At 56.0% G+C, this 16,736-nt stretch overlaps 1 protein-coding gene across 11 annotated transcripts in view; it reads right to left on the bottom strand.

The window, feature by feature from the left end:
• Nucleotides 1–16,736, bottom strand: part of COL13A1 (collagen type XIII alpha 1 chain) — a 79,012-nt gene that overhangs the window by 44,624 nt on the left and 17,652 nt on the right. For all 11 annotated transcript variants that reach the window (XR_010935968.1, XR_010935965.1, XR_010935967.1 and 8 more), the window contains 6 exons: nt 15,218–15,244; nt 14,348–14,374; nt 11,260–11,325; nt 7,693–7,800; nt 5,382–5,408; nt 4,592–4,627 (listed from right to left, as the gene is read on the bottom strand). Coding sequence is in view for 7 of the 11 variants with exons in the window: in XM_067710699.1 (XP_067566800.1) it covers nt 4,592–4,627; nt 5,382–5,408; nt 7,693–7,800; nt 11,260–11,325; nt 14,348–14,374; nt 15,218–15,244 (291 nt within the window). In the remaining 4 variants the exon portion in view is untranslated. The remainder of the gene's footprint in view (nt 1–4,591; nt 4,628–5,381; nt 5,409–7,692; nt 7,801–11,259; nt 11,326–14,347; nt 14,375–15,217; nt 15,245–16,736) is intronic.

Here is a 16,736-nt window from a genome sequence, read left to right on the forward strand (position 1 = left end):
AATAAAACCTCCCTCACAGGGCGGTTATAAGGGTCCAACGAGGTGAGGCAAGCCAAGTGCCCCATATAGCTTGGCACGAAGAGGCCCAGTAAGGTAGATATAATAATACTAGTTATCATTCGACAGAAGCGTGTCCACCCATGTGACGCCTGGCTCTGACCAGCAGCTCAGGACGATCCTGCCCTTTTGCAGAAGGATTGAGGAGGGGTGAGAGGTGGGCGGGGTGGGCGTGCTTCTGCTCCTCACACCCTTGCTCCAGTGCCCTAGCCAGCCGGCCACAAGGCCCATCGGATCTCCTCCCCAGGACTCCCTGTTTCTGGGGTGCCCCGCAGCCTCCAGGGGGAGCACCCGCAGTTACAGCCTGAGTGAGCACGAGGCTCTCGCAACCTGCCTCCTCTGGTCTGAAGACGCACAGCCTGCAGCCTGCAGGAGAGCTCTGGTCCTTCATGCAACCACCAAGGCTTAACATCCAGACCACCACATGCGTCAAACTCACCCCCCACTGCCAAGATGGGTGGACCAGCTCTGATCTGCTTAGATATAAGCTCTCACCAGGTTTTGTGATCCACACACAGTCTGACAATACTCGTAGCCTCTTGAAAGAGAGCCAAGGTTGTAATGTTTTAAACACACTTTGCGTCTTGCAACATATTTAAAGTAGATTGGCGTCATAAATTTGGATCAAATAGGTACCACATGGGCACACAACAATACTCACAGTGTCCAGGACGCGGGGCTGGGGCAGCACAGGGCCCGCGGGCGACCCCAGGCTGTGATCTCAAGTAGCTGGTGGAGACGCTGCCCTGATGGCCTGGCTGGCCTTTGAGAGGACGCCAGGCTGGGAACAGCTGCCAGGGTGGTGGTGGTGGTGGAGGATGGAACTAATCATCAGTAAACCTCACAGGAGGAGAAACGTCTTTGCTGAGAGTTAAATTCCACCCCTCACTGAAAGAAGGGCCCCGCGTGTGTGTCAAGTTGACGGGACAGAGCAATGGAAGCAGATGTGGAGGGTCCATCAGTTACCCTGAGGGTCCCCTCATGCCCTGAACACAAGTGGTGTCTTGGGGCCTCTGTCCCAGCTTGGTGTCCCCAACCACCAGTACGGAGTGGTGGGTGGGAACAAACTCATTTTCTCAGCATCCGTGACCAAGCTGCCCTTCGTGTTGGTACCTCCAGGCCTCATTCCAGGCAGAGAGCAGAGGGGGAGGAGGAGAGAGAAAAAGAGATCTGACAGACGCCCCAGAAAAGAGCCTGGGGGCTAACCCTCCACATCCCAGAGAAACCACAGGGGAGGGTGGTCTGTGCACAGATGGCTTAGCCTGGGGTGAGACCCCCTGAGCAGACATTCACTTCTGCACCAGAGCAAGACGACTGCCTTCCGGGTTCGGACTCATGAGACCTAGCTTCCAATTCCAGCATGACTGTTCACCAGCTGTGCAACCTTGGGCAAAGTATTAACCTCTCTGAGCTTCTCATCTAGACAGTGGGGATAATGCGCTCAAACTACTGGGCCGTGGTGAGGATGAGTCAGAGAGGGAGTGAATGGACTTTGGCTAAACCAGAGATGTGAAGTATTGCTGCCCTTGTCCTCGGGCACCAGACTCTTCATCTCAGAATTCTGACAGGAAGCAAACTGCTGCCTGGGCATGGTGATCACTGGGGCTGGGGCAGTGGGCGGGCACTCATAGCCTCCTGAGTATTGCTTGACCTGGAGGAATGACCCCCAAGTCCTCGGGGGCAGACTCTTTGCTGCTGGCCATCGGTCTCCAGTGCACGCCCTCTGGCCTCTGTTGGACTAGGAGGCTGTGGCGTCGGGGATGACAGGACAAGGGTCCCAGCAGAGTGAGGGCCACCATAGAGACAAGGGCGCTGAGACTACCCAGTGCTCCAGGAGCACCTACTGAAAAGTCTCAAGGACAGGCTGGGAGAAGAGGAGGCAGCAGGAGCCTTCCAGAAACCCAGAGAGGCTAGCAGCCTCACAGCCCCTCCGGATTCCAGGAGAAGAGGCCGTTGTGGAAGGGCAGGGGGTGGTCCGGCAGAGAAAGAAAGAGTGGGGAGCATGAAGGAGAAGGGCCTTCTCAATTCCTCGAGAGCCCTAAGAGCACTGATGCTTCTGACAAGCCCTGGATGCCTGGCCTGGAGGGGCCTGATCATCAAGCCAGGGTGGGGTGGCGGGCTGCTCCTCTCTAGAGGGTATGGAGCCAACTCTGTTCTTAGGAAGCTGTAGCTTCCCTGAGCTGGAAGGGATTTTAGTCCAGCCTCCCATCTGACACAGAAGCTTCTCTTAACACATCCCAGACCCATAGTTATCCAGCCTCTCCTTGAATACCTCGGGTGACAGGGAGCTCCCTCCTTCTCAAGGTAGCCATCTATACTGCTCTACCCTTAGTCATGCACCCTTCCATGCTCGAGCCTTCTCTAGCAGCCCTGAGCCTTTTCTCCCCAGAGCAGGCTTCCCAGAGGTCAGAAGCTGCCCCTCCGTCAGCAGGACCACACTAGTTTTCTCTGCAAATTCAGTGCAGCCAGGGCTGAATGATTCCTCCCACAATCTGAGCCCAGAATTGCCAAAATCATGGAACCAGGCCCTCTATCATCATGACACCCCAGCCCCAAGCTGGCGCCTCTCCGTCCTCAGGGCAGCAGACCCCCAACCTCCTTTCCGGATGAATTAGACTTCCCATTGGCAGGGGAGTGCAGACGCCTGCCATAGTATGGATGCCAGCTGAGGGCATCCCCTTGATCCCGGGGGAAACTGCCGCCCTGAAGCTTCTTCACAGTTTGAAAGAGCTGGTCTGGCTGCTAATGGGAAAGCCGTCCCCGTGCTGCATCAGGAGAGGCAGTAAATGCTGTGAGTCTGCGTGAGTGGGTGGAGGCAACCTCGGGGGTTGTGATTTCCACTTCCTGACACGGTACAAACTTCGCAGTTTATGCAGAACTAATGAAAGATCTCTTGGGTCTTGCCATTTCACCCACCAAGCGCCCGTAAAACAATGCGGTGACAGCAGCCGCCTGATCACAGAGCTACATGGCGTGTGGAATGTGCTTCTCCAGAGTGATTCTTGCCTTTCCAGAATCCCTCCCCATCCTTGTCCTGCCTTTCCTTCCTGTCTCTTTTCTTCTCCAGGAAGGCGCCAGAGCCTCCCAGCTGGGGCCTGGAGGGCGGGATGGGCTCCTTATGGCAGGTGGCACCCTGTGAAAGACCCGGACCCGGACTTGAATTCCTGCTCTGCCACTTAGGACACTTTGGGCGTGCCTCATTTTCCTCATCTGTTACATAGGAGAAGAATAGTGTCAGCCTCCTAAGGTGGTCTTAGGATTAGATGTGATGCAAGTCACGTTGAAGGACAGCCTGGTACACAGTAGGCATCTAGTAAGTGGTGCCTAGTATTAAAATGATTTTTATGTTATATAGTTACTGTAATGACCACCTCTGGGCCTCTGCTCAAATTGTTTTCTTGTCTAAAATGCCATTTCCCTTGAAATCTGCTGCTTGAAGGACCACAGTGGTGGATTAAAAATGGCCACAAAGGCTTTGCACCCTTGGACAAGAAAAAGCGGAGGCTGAGTCCCCCAGCCCCACTGACTTGCATGCTTTGGCTGTGTGGCTTGCTTTGGCCAATAGGACTTCGGAAAATGTGATGCAAGGGATGTTTCTGAAAAGCACTTGAGCGCTGGGACTCCCCTGTTTTGAAAGCTGACCTAGGCCTGCCATGCTATGAGGAAACCTCTCTGCCCTACCGGGGCTGAGAAGCCACGTGGAGGAGAACAGAGGTACCCAGCCCACAGCCAGGGCCAACCCCAGGCATGTGGATGAGGCCATCTTGCCCCCTCCCCACCCAGCCTTTCCGCCCAACATCCCATGTGACTGCATCGGTGAGCCCAGAGGAGATACAGAACTCCCACGTGGCCAAGCCACAGAATCCTGAGAAAGAATTGTTTTAAGACGTAAGTTTGAGACGGTTTGTTACACAGCAATAGATAACCGATACAATTACCCATTCACCAGGATTAAGCTCAGAGCCTGTCCCTTCTCAGAAGACTTCCCAAACTCCTCCCAACCTAGAATTAATCTCCCTGCACGCACACACACAGCCCCGCCCCGTATTGACACAGCACTTTGCAAGGGTAGCAGTTAGCACAGTCTGCCTTCACCAGGGTTATTTGTACAGGAATCCTGTCTCTCTGGCCTGTGAGCTGCCAGAGAGCAGGGTTGGGACCCTTTCATATTTCCCACCATGCTCAGAAGCTCTGCCTGGTTCCCACATACTAGGTCCTCAGGGGGGCCAGTGAGAACCTGGCCTGCCTCTGTGCAGACACAGCCACCCAGGCTGGCGGGGGACACACTCCTGGGTCTGAGGTCCAGCAGGGCCACTGACTTGCCCAAGGCCCCTCCCCTTCTGAGCCTCTTCCTCCCGCAGGTGGACACATGAACCCCTGTTCAGCCCCCCTCAAGGGTTTTGAGGCTCCTGCTGGTATGTGTGCAAAAGTGTGTGTGCACGACCAAGTCCGGACCCTGTGTGCACTGTGGTGAAGCCCCACTTGGGTTGTCACGGGGTGGGGGGGTGGGGTCCTCCGCTCCACTCCTTCTTACCTTCCGGCCGTGGTAGCCCTGGATCCCCGGGTCTCCCTGGGGGAACCAAGAGAAGGCCATTAGAGGGGTTTTCTTGCCACCCCCTTCATATTACCATCCCTCCTCCTTCCAAATCCTCTGACCTCCACCTCCAGCCATCCCTGGAACAATAACAGGGACTGTTCTACTCTTCAGAATGAGTCCTTGCCTTGCAGAGGCAGAGGGAGGTGAGAAAGGTCAACTTGGCAGGGGCCCAGGACACCTGAGGATCAGTTATTGTTCTACCGCGGACCCTCTGTGGCACCTGGACAAGTCACTTTTCCCCAGGGCTCTAGCTTCTGCATTTGTGAAACGGTTGGCTGCGATCAGTGCTTTGCTACTTCTCATCCCTAGAGCCGCAGGGACTCCAGCTTCAAAGGGAGATTCTGTTTGACATCGTGGGCTTCCAGATAAGGTTTCCAAAGAAACCGGATGACCCTGAAGGTCCTTTCCAGTTCTGGCCCCTTATGAAATGCTGTTTTATTGGGATGTTGTGACAGCGTCCTGGGCATCACTTTTCCAACTAGACCATGACCTCCTTGGAGGGCAGGGCCGCATCTTCCATACCAGCCGTAGCACTTGCTTGGCCTGAGCCCACAAAAATGCAATCCTTGTGGGACCCAATCAATTTCCGAGTGGCGTTTTTGGAAATAAGCCACTCGTGACCGTTCTCTCAGCCGAGATCCCCCTCAGCTCCCGTCAGTGCCGCCTCCCCCTCCCTCCTGCAGGGAACTCTCCCGCCCGTTTGACGCATCACCCAGAGGGCCCTCACCTTCGGTCCAGGAGGCCCAGGTAAGCCCTGCGGAAGCAAGAAAAAAGGTGAGTGGATTCCTCTGGCAAACGGTGGGGGCTCGTCATGTTTCCACTGGAGGCTGTAATGGGTTCTGGACGTGTTGAAGAACAGATCCAGAGGGTCCTGGAAGGGTATCTGAAACCTGCTGAGGGCACGTGGGGACAACAGGCTCATGTCCCTCTCTGGAGCCACATGGGCGCCGTGGGCATCTCCGCTGTGCTCGCCCACTGGAAAGTAGGTCAGTGGCATCATGTGAGATTGGCAGTGTGGTTTGGTCCAGATTCCCACCCACCCACCTCCTAACTGGAACCGCTCCCTGGAAAGCCGACCTTGCCCAGCAGAGCCTGGGTTTTGCCTCTGGCCCTGCCAGCCTGTGGGGGAGCCCTCTTCTCCCTGCCCCACCCCTGGGGCACAGTGAGCACAGCAGCCAGCGCGGGGGAGGTGGCATGGGCCCCCGCGGGAGCCCGAGGGAGAAACAAGGGAAGGTGGGCTCCGGCGTGGTCTTGGGCGTGGGTCTGGACGGCAAACACTGGCTGGAGAAAACCATGATGCTCGAGTCTGGTCTCTTTCAGTTGGTTTCAAAACATGCTTTCTGGTTTTTCTCTTTATAAACAACCTAACAAAGAAAACCACCTGGCTTGGGTTCAGCGATCGGGAGCCCACTGTGTCTGGGCCGTCAGTAAAGAAGTGAATTTGGAGCCTTGTTTTTTGGTTTTCTTGGCTTGGTTTGTTTGGTTCAATTCCCTAAATTTCACTTCCTTTCAGGTTTTCTGTTTTTGCATCTAGAAACCCATGGAAGTGAGACTAACTTCCCTCCCCCGGGTTCTGGGGAGAAATCATGGAAATATTTGAAATTCGTTACGGGGATCAAGCTGAACAGGAGAGCTGGCTCCCAGCAACTTAGGTTTTCACTCTGCTGGGCCGCCTTCTGGCCAAGATGGCGACCCTCGTCTGCCAGAGCTGTCGCCCAGCCTGGGGGGACCCTACGCTGAACCTCAGCTTTTGGGCAGCTGGGGTAGCTGAGGGCCCAGATGTGAAGCCAAGTGACATGGAATGTGGCTGTACTCATCGAGGGCTATTTGGCGGGGACACCCTGACCCAGCAACTCCACCTTTGGGAATCTATCACCACGAAAGCATCAGAGATGTGCACATTTATGTTCAAGAATATACGGAAGGGGACTCATTAACTTCCTTGAAGACAGACCCAGCAGTCCTAAAATCCACAGCACAGGAGACTCCTGTCTTAGGAAGGGGCATGGTTTACGATATTAAGGGAAAAAAGTAACAGGATGTTATATTATTCAGAACATCATCAACGTGGAAAACCTTTATGTGCAGATCTAAGGAGAAAAGTGGGGAGTACTCTCCACACTGTTAATGATGGGAACTCTGGCTATGAGACAGCAGCAACTTAAGACTTTGTCATAAGAGAGAAAAACACTTTTTTAAAAAAAGCCACGTGGAAAAAACATTATCAAACAGACTATGTCCTTAACCCCCGTCCCTCCAATCACTGCTGATGGTAGTCTTAGCTCTGGGTGGAGAACCCATTTTCTCCAAAGAAGTCCAAGGCCCTGCTAAGTTATTCTGCCCTGGTGCTTTCTTGCACTAAATTGGGCTGAGAAAGAGTCGGGGCTTGGCCAGGGCTTACAAACAGATGACTGGTGGACACTGGGACTGACCTATTGCCCGAGTGTGGTCTTGCTTAGCGGGGTGTCTGTTGGCCCCCCTGGGCCCTCCCGGCAGTGGTCCAGTCCCCAGGCTCGATGCAGGGCCCTCCTGGCCGACCAGACGTGTAACTTGGCTGGAAGGTGGCCCAGGAGTGGAAGCCCACACACACCAGCAAAAGAATATCTGTTAGCGATGCCAGGCAGTCAGATGCCCCCTTGCTACCTCCTTAGAACACACTGTGCCCAACTCAGGTTTTCCTAAGCCCGGGGGTCGGGAGACAGCCATCAGAATGGCCCTGGGAACTTTCTTTCCAAGCTCCTGTCTGCTGAACCTGGGAGGGGGCGCCTATTCGTGGTGTCCTCCCTGGCAGGCAATGACTGGAGTGGAACACATTGGTCTCAGGATGTGTGTTCAGAACCAGAGTGTAACAGGTGAGTGTGGCAGGGACAGGCAGCTCCTGCAGGGGCCAGCCACATCCAGCGGCCTTGTCAAGTGTTTCTGCCTGTTCAGTGGGGACCCAGGTTCCCATGGGTTATGAAAGGTTTGGAAGCTTCCAGGGAATTCCTGGGACAAATCTCAAAGGAGAGGAAGTAGTGGAGAGTGGGAGAGTTACTTACGGGTGGCCCCATGGGCCCTGGCAGTCCTGGGGGCCCCAGAGGTCCACTTGGTCCAGGAGGGCCTGGTGGCCCTGGTGGGCCTTGGATGCCGGCCTGGCCCTGTTCACCCTGAGGTTCGTGGAAACAAGTGTTAGAGAGAGAGCCCCAGGCTGCAGAGCGGTCCCGCCCCAGTGCCATGCACCCGGTGAGGCCCTGCCGTGGGCTCTGGGGGAGGCGGTGGTGGGGTGATGGTGATGGTGCTGTGGTGGTGACTACATGCAGGGGCTGGTGGCAGTGAGGAGACGGCCAAGACATTAGCCCCCAGAGGAGGGGCTTCCAGAGAGGACTCGCTGCGTCAGCTGCTGGTCCCCAGGGCAGAGCTCTGCTGCGGTGGCAGAGGACAGGGTGAGATGCCTCCCGCCCGACCGAAGGCCTCTTCCCAGCCTGCTCAGATGGCCAGGGTACAGCCCAGGTGGCCGGCAGCCTGGGCGTGTCTCGGGCCCTCCCTCTGCGTGGCGAGTCCACCGTCTCTGCGCCCTGGCCTCCTAACTATCAAACGAGAACAGCTGCTCCTTGTTTCCTGTCACTGCTTTTTGCTGTCTTTCATTATCTGGCCCAGAGGATCAACTGAGATCCTGAGGTCAGAGGCCACAGAATTTTGTTCGGCTCACCAAATAACTGGGCAAGAGATTTTATGGAAAACATTTGGCTTGGTGGCTTCTGATGAAAAACTGGGAGCCCTGGCCAGCTAGGCCCACATTCCCGGGGGGCTGCCTCAGGCCCGCCCCCATCCTTTCTGCCTGCAGCCTGCTTCTGTCACTTATGTGATTTGTACCTGACCTCAGTTGAGTTTTGAAAGTGTAAAGTGCTTTGTGCCTCTCTGGAGTCTCTATTATTATTCCTTTGCCTTATCCCCCAGCCTTTGTCACCCACCGTGCATGTGCCCAGGGTAGACCCAGGGCCCAGGGAGGTAGGGGTGGGATCATGCTCCCTGGTCCATGTGACCCAGATCTTGGGGCTGAGGGCCAGCCCGAGTCATCCTAGATCTACACAGACCAAGGTCATTATGTTACTTTCTACGTGACCTCTCCAGGGAGGTTCTGGGCTCAGCTCTTGATGGGGGGATCCAGCCCTGCAGACAGACTAAGGCAGAACAGCCTGGCAGGTGTGAGCGCTCCAGGCTGGGATGCAGGGAGACCCAGGCAGCCAGACTCCAGTCCAGCCCACCCTTCTCAGTGTGATCTCAGTAATCCTCTATGACACTGCTGCTTCCCTATGTGAAAAAGGGAGCTGACAACGCTTGCTGCAAACTCCATAGAGGAAAATGATATTTACAAATAGGAGTGTATGACCTCACAATGAGAACTAAGATTTTAGCAGCATCTGCTTGAATCATCTCTCAGATGGGACATCCTAGGGCAGATGCCACCAGCAGTGCCACTCTGGGGCCTGGGCTGCAACCTGCCACACCCTCTGAGAAGCCACTTAAGGGCTCAGAGTGTCCATGATGGAGAAGGCAGGTGCAGAAATGGGTCACAGGCCCCATTTTACAGAAGAAAAAACTGAGGCTCAGAGAAGTTGAGCTCCCTAACCAAGGTCACAAGAAGAATTTGGGGGGAGCCAGGACCCAAGCTCAGAACTCCAGACTATTCCTATTCATTCCAAGTAAGCCCCCAGCAAAAACTGCTCACAGTCTAACTTTCTGCACTTTGGCAATGACTTCCAACACCATCTGCTAAGCACATCATATGTCATATAAAGTTTCCTCTTTCAACTAATGTTAGACCCAATGTTTACGCATCTTATAGAGCCTGTGAAATCAATATTGGTTTATTGATAGGAAATGGACAAGCCTTTTTATGTCCCACCATGGCTGACAGCATAAAAACCTTATTCTCTAGGCAGAATCTGCAGCAGGCAGGACAGGGGCCCCTATTCTTCTCTCTCCTTTGCAAATCAGGTCAGGGCAACACAAAAAGTTCTGGCTTATCCACCTCTTGCTCTTGAAAAGGGGGGCAGCAACATGCCTCGGCCCCTCCTAATTTCTTCGTCTGTGAGGTGGCGATGATGCCACCTCCACTGCCAGGTGGCCCATGTCGGATTACATGAGATAATCCAAGCAGAATTCTTACAACAGTGCTTGGGACCCAGCAAGGGCTCAACACATAGCAGCTAATGCAACTAAGGCCAGGAGGTGGCTGCTGGGGCTTGAGGCGAATGGCCGCTCTGAGGGCAAGGACTCGGCTCTCCTGAAATGGGGTCTGACACGGGTAGGGGTGGCTGAGAGCGGGGTGGGCCTGGTGCTCTCTGAGCTGCCAGTGGGCCCCCTGAATAGCCAGCCTTGGGCTAAGCGCTCAGAGCACATGGAGGCTCTCAGGACTTGGCTGGTGTAACGGGATACGTAGCCTTGGGTAGCACGTGTGTCACGTGTCCCTCTGTATTTTTAGCTGTAAATTGGAGTGATTTTTCAGCCTTGTTCAGCCAGGTGCCTGAACATGCAGGCCCCTGGGCCCTGGCTCCTGAATCAGGCCAGATGGTGGCTCCAGGCCCTGCTGTCGGGTTTTCAGAGAGCATCTCGGAGCCCTGCCGCTTCCAGTTAGCTTGGGGGTAACCCCTGACCCCCAGTGTAAGGAAGGCTACGGGCATGGGTGGCAGCCATGGAATTCCTGGCCTGGCATCACGCTGCAATGCCTATGCCTGGATCCCTGGGTCTGTGGTCTCTCGTTCTTTGTGATCTGGTCCTATCCCAGCCTCCTTGGCTTCGTTAGGCAGGAAGAAGGGAGCAGTTGCTCACAATGATTACACCTGTCAGTTGTGGGCTACATTTCCTCTGCAAATTCCCTCGCTTCTCAAACTCAGGTTACAAGTGATCGGATGCTAAGCAATCTGCATTTCTAAATATAAAGGGTGTAGGTCCAGGTGAGAGAGCTCTGGACGTGGGGTCTGAAGACCTGGCTGCCGGTTCCCGATCTGCCCCTTGTTGTTTGTGCGACCTTAGGTACAAATTCACCTCTCTGAGCCTCAATTTAATTCTTGCACTGTGCCAGGAATTATTCCCAGTGCTCTACAAACACAATAACCCTATGCAGTAGGAACCGTTATTATCCTCGTTTTACAAATGAGAAGCTGAGGTGCAGAGAGGTTAAGTAACTTGCCCCACATCACACAGCTAATAAGAGAAGGAGAATCTGGGTGCTCTGCAATTTACTGGCTGTGTGACCTCAGGCAACTTACTTAATGTCTCTGAGCCTTACTTCCCCATCTGTGAAATAAGGATGATCATGCCTAATTCATACAACCACTGAGAGAATTAAATGAAATGAGGCCTGTGAAATGCATAGCCCAGTGGCCGGCACACAGTGATGGCTGTCGTGAGTAGTAATGGTGGGGTAGTAGTTGTGGCTTCTGGGCCTGGGAGTTGTGTATTTCCACGTCTACGGCATTCGTGAGTCCATTTTTGTCTAAATTAATGTAACGGGAGTGCAGTGAGATTCTCGCTTCACCTATAGCCCCAGCTGGCCTGACAGGGACCAGAGACTCGCCAGCCCCTGGGAAGCCCCACGTTGTCTGGGAAAGGGAGGTGTCTACCTGGAAGGTCCGCCTTTTAATGACTGGGGGTGCAGCCAGCCGCACTGAATTGAGGAGAGGCAGCAGCTGAGGAGAAAGATGAGTTGGAAGGCCAGAGGGCAAAGGCCAAAGATCGCAGGGGTTCAGGAGGGTTGAAAGTCCACCAGGATGGCAGGGCGGCCAAGAAGGAGGGAGGAGAGGAAGAGAGAAGAGAGATTAGCGAGCGTGAGGCACAGGAGGGAGGGCGTGGGCGGGGCGCTTGATGCTTGTGGGTGCAGTGCTGAGCTTGCCCTTAGATGGTACCCCATCCCTGGAAGGAGGCGGGCCCTTGGGGTACTGGCCAGAAGCACTCCCCGACTGGGAGAGTGGCCCCCTGGCCAGACCTGCCCTCCATGGCCAAGCTGGGTCACAGAGGCCTCCTAACATGCGGCCCAACATTGCACTGCCAGCCCCGCCGGTCCCTGGTCACGGACAGAGGCTGCTGGGCCGAGGGGAGCAGACTCCGAGGCTCTGGCTTGGGAGCCACAGGACCACCCTAAATTGGTACTTGAAGCCAGGCTGGTGTGTGGCGACCTCTGGGTTCTTTTTTTGGCTAAACGAGAAGGGCTGGTGTCAGCGGATCTGGGGAGGATGGTCAAAAGCAGAGCCAAGCCCAATCCCGAGGGTGTGGCCAGTGTGGGCACCAGCTAAGTGCTACTGAGGTCTCACCCTGGGGCTAGTGGGCTTGGAAAATAGACACTGGACAAAGACGTCTCTTGCATGTTCAACCACTTTTCTGGGGGGAGGCAACTTGCAATCATGTTATCTAATGTAATTTTCATTTCTGGAAATTCTTGCTGTTTCCAGACTCTCAACCCATGGGTGCTGAGCGCTCCGCTTCGGAAGAGGTTAGAATCCACGTGAAAAGAAAGATGGCGTATAATCCACCTCTCGTTTTTGAAAGCATTGTGACTCACATGAGGCCACTGGGATGATTAGAGGCAGGGGCCGCCTGGGCTGAGGACGCACCCAGCTAGGGACCTGGGAGCCCAATCGTGGGCGGCCCCATCCCTCCCACTGTGGGGCCTGGGGACGTGCAATGTTGGGCTCTGCATCTAGGGAGCCTCTAAGCAGAGGGGCCTGGAGACCTTCCAGAACCTACAAACCTTCAGGGTAATTATCTGGTTAGAGCGCAGAGCTGCTAGAGACCTGCTTAGGTGCTCCTGGTGTGGGGTAGGGGTGGAGGTGGAGACAGGGCAATGGGGAGAGTGAGTGCCAGGCCCAGACACCAGCTCCCCGTCCCAAGGCACCCCTCCTCCCCCTCCCTCCCTGGGGATGCTACAGGCTGGAACAGGGGCCCGGACCACCTGGATCTTGTACCTTGCAGGCCAGGAGGCCTGCCACCCCCATCAGGTCTGCAGTCCCCTCAGAGAGCCAACAGACGCCTTGCCCTAGAAGGACCCTGCTTTCCTACCCACTTCCAGATAAACAGACGGTGCCAGCTGCCTTGCCCTGCCCAGCGGCTGGATCCCCAAATCCACGCTCACCCGGCCTGACTCGCTACCCACACTGGCGCAGCCATACCCCGGGCTCCTCTGCGCCCTGTGGCCCTGTGGAGCCTTCTCTCCCCGCCAGCTCCCTCTTCTTGGGTTGCGCTGAAGGGCAGAGAGCTCTCTCCTAACCGGCCCCATGCGTTCTCTCGGGGCTGATGACACACTGTCAAAGCGTCTAAGTTGTGTTGTCTTTTGTGCTGGGGGATGCTGTCTTTCTTTTGGGTAACATAACAATCCTGTGAGCCCATCGTTTCAAATAAACACAGCTGACCTTCTATTATTGTATCAGGATCAGGCTGGCCGGAACACCAGGGCCCCTGCTTCCCTGCAGCACATGCCGCTGACAGGCTGGCTCTGTCTGTGCTGCTGCCGGCCTGTGCCCCCCGCCCAGTCTTGGCCTCGCCCCCACCCCAGCCACTGACGCTCAGGGCTGTCCCCGCCTTGGCCTCCCCCTGGCCTGGGAACCAGGGGTCAGAGTCTGAATGGCCAGACCCTGCCAGCAAGGCCCTCCCAGCGGTCTTCTGGAGCCAAGCTGACCGACTCTGAGTCTGGCTTGTGCTTCTCTCCACTCCCTCAAGACCACTCCCTGGCAGGGGTGGGCGCCCAGGGCAGCCACACTGTGTGTGTGTTTGTGGGCATGATGCAGCCTATGACAGGGGGATGGACACCTAAAGATGCTCCTCTGAGAGAGGCAAGGCCGATCCACAAAACGAGGGGCATTTCTCGGGTCCCAGCTCACTGGGGCTCCTGCACACCTTCACTGCCCCCATCCCCGAGAATGGCTCTCTGATGTTGGCACACACATCTGAGGGCTCCCGATAGGATGACAGCAGACTTTGGGCTCTGTATCCTGGGCTGAAGCAAGGGAAAGGAAGGAGCTGGGTGGGGCCAAGGGGGCACAGGAGATCATCCCAGCCCTGAAATCCCCCACTCCACTTGGAGGGGCTTCCTTGATTCTTAAAGAAGCAAAACAGAGACTTTACCCTTGAATTGATTCAGTCAGCCTCCAATTATCTCCCACCATGGAGGTCTGGTCCTCTGAAACAATGACTAACCCAAAAGTCCCTCTGATTCCACCAGGGCAGGCAGATGGACACACACAAGCTGTCTCTCTCTCTCTCTCTCTCTCTCTCTCTCTCTCTCTCTCTCTCTCACACACACACACACACACACACACACACACACACACACACACGCACGCACACACACGCACGCTGGGTAGGGAGCCAGACCCAGACTCACACAAGCTGCACAGCCTTACGATGAAGGCCATGTGCAGAGGAGCACACAGCCAGGCGTGCAGAGTTCCAGATACACACACGCTAGGGGCTCGCAGGCCCAGCCAGCACAGGAGCAGACATACAAAGACACGCAGCTCTGCACAAACACACACACACTGACTACCAGGCACACCCCCAGGAGCTGGCCAAACACCCCAGCACCGTCACAGCCCCACTCTGGCTGCTGAGTGCAGAGGGGGGCTGTGTGCTCCTGGTCTCCAAGCTCTATAGGGAAGAAGATGAGGCTAAACTGGGGGCTGTGCTCCAGGGATGGATCAGTATTCGGGGTTCACTTACCCGGTGTGGGTGCTCTCCACACTGACCCTGGGGAAGAGAAGGAAGGAGAGGAGTAATTAGGCCCTTGTTGGGGGGCTGTACCTCGGGGGCAACCTCAGGACTTGGGGACGCACCATGCATGTGCGTCACCTGCCTGCCCCGCTCTGTCTTGGGCTGAGCTCTCTCAGGCAGGAGAACCGATTCCCTCCCTCGAGCCTGGCTGGCAGCAGGGAGGTAACCTCCAGGACCTGCCTGGATGTGGCTCCACAGAGCCAAGGGCAGGACTCTGCCGCCATACATCACATGCCATGACGGCAGAGTCACGAGTTATGCTCCGTGCCTGGCTGGAAGTATCTTCCGGAAAGGCTGACCCTCTGGGTGGGTCCACCCAATGGCTCTGAACAGGAGCCCCTGGAAGGGAACAGCAGACACCAAGGCAGGCTATGGGCAACGGGGCCCTCGGAGACACCTTCTTGGAGCCGCGGGTGCCAGGTCCCTGCACCATCTGCCCGGGGGCAAGCCCAGAAGAGCCCCCATCAGAAACTCAAGGAAGCAGAGAAGGTAGGAGGCTGGGAAGAGGGCCAGGCCAGTGGTTTACAAACTGACACCTCAGAATCCTAGAGGCTCATGGAGGTGCTCAGGAAATACCATGGGGGTGGCAGGCAGGATGGGCAGAGAAACAGGCTGAGAAGGACCAGGCTCCAGGCCATGCCTTCCCCGCAAAAGAACCCCACGCAGGGCAGCTTCCCTTCTCTCATATACCATGTACCACAGGGTACAGGGGATTCCCCTGGTTCTGTTGATAAAATCTGAAGTTTGAAAATAATCCTTTCTACCTGTTGGAAGGCTGCTTCTTGAGATGAAAATTCTAGAAAACCTCCATCAGCTTACCTTTTCTCCTTTTTGTCCTGGAGGTCCCTAAGAAGAGAAATGAGACAGTTAGAAACAGAGGCTAAGGACTCAGGGCCCAAAGCCTCTCTGCTGGGAAACACTGGGGCGAGGTACCAACTGGCTATCCTGGGGGACCCGCCAAGCCCTGTGGGGAGGAACACACACACAGGTCAGTGGCACACAGAAGGCGGGCAGAATCAGAGATGCAGGCCTGTGTGGGATTGTGCAAGAAACTTTTTGGAAAGCCTGAAGTCCCGAAGGCTGGGCTTGGCCACCCACACCAGGTCTTCCGGTGCCCGAGATGTTCCAGCTGGCGTGGCCCAGCTCCTTCATCCACCTGTGGACATGACTAGGTGTGCCCTGCCCCCCGCATGCGGCCACGACGAAGGACAGGTGTCATCCTTCGTTCATTCCCGCAACCGCCAGCATCTTGTGGGCCAGCCACGGAGGAGGCTGCATGGCCACGTCAGGCAGGGCTCTGCTACTGCACACTCACGCCACGTCCTCACGGAGCCAAAAGCACCTTCTAACTCCTACCCTCCGAGGCCTCAGCATCAACCCCACTGAACCAGAAGGGCTTCTGGGGACACGGGGGCTGGGGCAGCGCTGCGGACTTTGAGGGTTTTGGAGAAACCTTTGGCCAAAGAGGAAGCAGGAAGTGGGCGACTTAAGCCATCCTCAGTTCTGTGAGGAGGACATGGCGTCCAGCTGACCCGAGGCCAGTGCTGAGAAGGCTTCACGCTCGGCCAGTGTGGAGGGGAGGGGGTAGGATGGCGCACCTTGTTCTGAGGACCCCCTCGAAAGCAAGGCTTCCAGGATGTGCTGAGTCACACCCGCGCTGGCCCGAGAGGAAGGCGCTGGCGTCACTCCATCTCCCGGACGAGGTGACGGAGACAAGACCCTGCGGCTCAGTGAGTGGTGCCACTGGGACCGTGAAGGTCCAGCTGTGTCCACTCTGCCACGCGCTCTGAACTGGGCTGGACCTCGGGGGGCAGGGCTTCTAACCTTGGCTGGAGCCACAGGCAGTGTCCCAGCCTCTGGGGCCCTGAGCTCCCTTCCATCCTGCAGGCCTTCCTGAGGGCCTGTGAGGACCCACCTGCCAGGCCAGTCTCTTTGGGGTTTGAAGACCTCAGGATGCCCATGGACAGATCCATCTGGGTGGGAGGAAAGCCTTCTTTTGTCCCCGACTTGACAACTGGACCAACCCCCAAACTGGGAAATTCCTAGGAGGTTCGTGGGAAGGGACAAGTGGTCTTTGGGACAATCCATGTGGCACCCCAGTCTATGCGGTTCACTAAGTGTTTAGCATCAAGTTTAGCGAATATGATGCATCTGGCAGGGAATCAGACTGCAGGGGACCAGGCCACCCTCTCTGGGGACAGAGAGAGGAGTGTGATGAGAGGAGGAGGGCCAGGGGCCCAGAGGAAGAACCCAAAGGCTTGGGACTGCAGAGACTTGGAGGACTGAGTCCAGACGTCCCAAATGGCGGCCCATGGGACAATCGTGGTCCCCAAGGTAT

This window comes from Pseudorca crassidens, chromosome 16 (assembly GCF_039906515.1).
Source record: "Pseudorca crassidens isolate mPseCra1 chromosome 16, mPseCra1.hap1, whole genome shotgun sequence".
Classification (NCBI taxonomy): Eukaryota; Metazoa; Chordata; class Mammalia; order Artiodactyla; family Delphinidae; genus Pseudorca; species Pseudorca crassidens.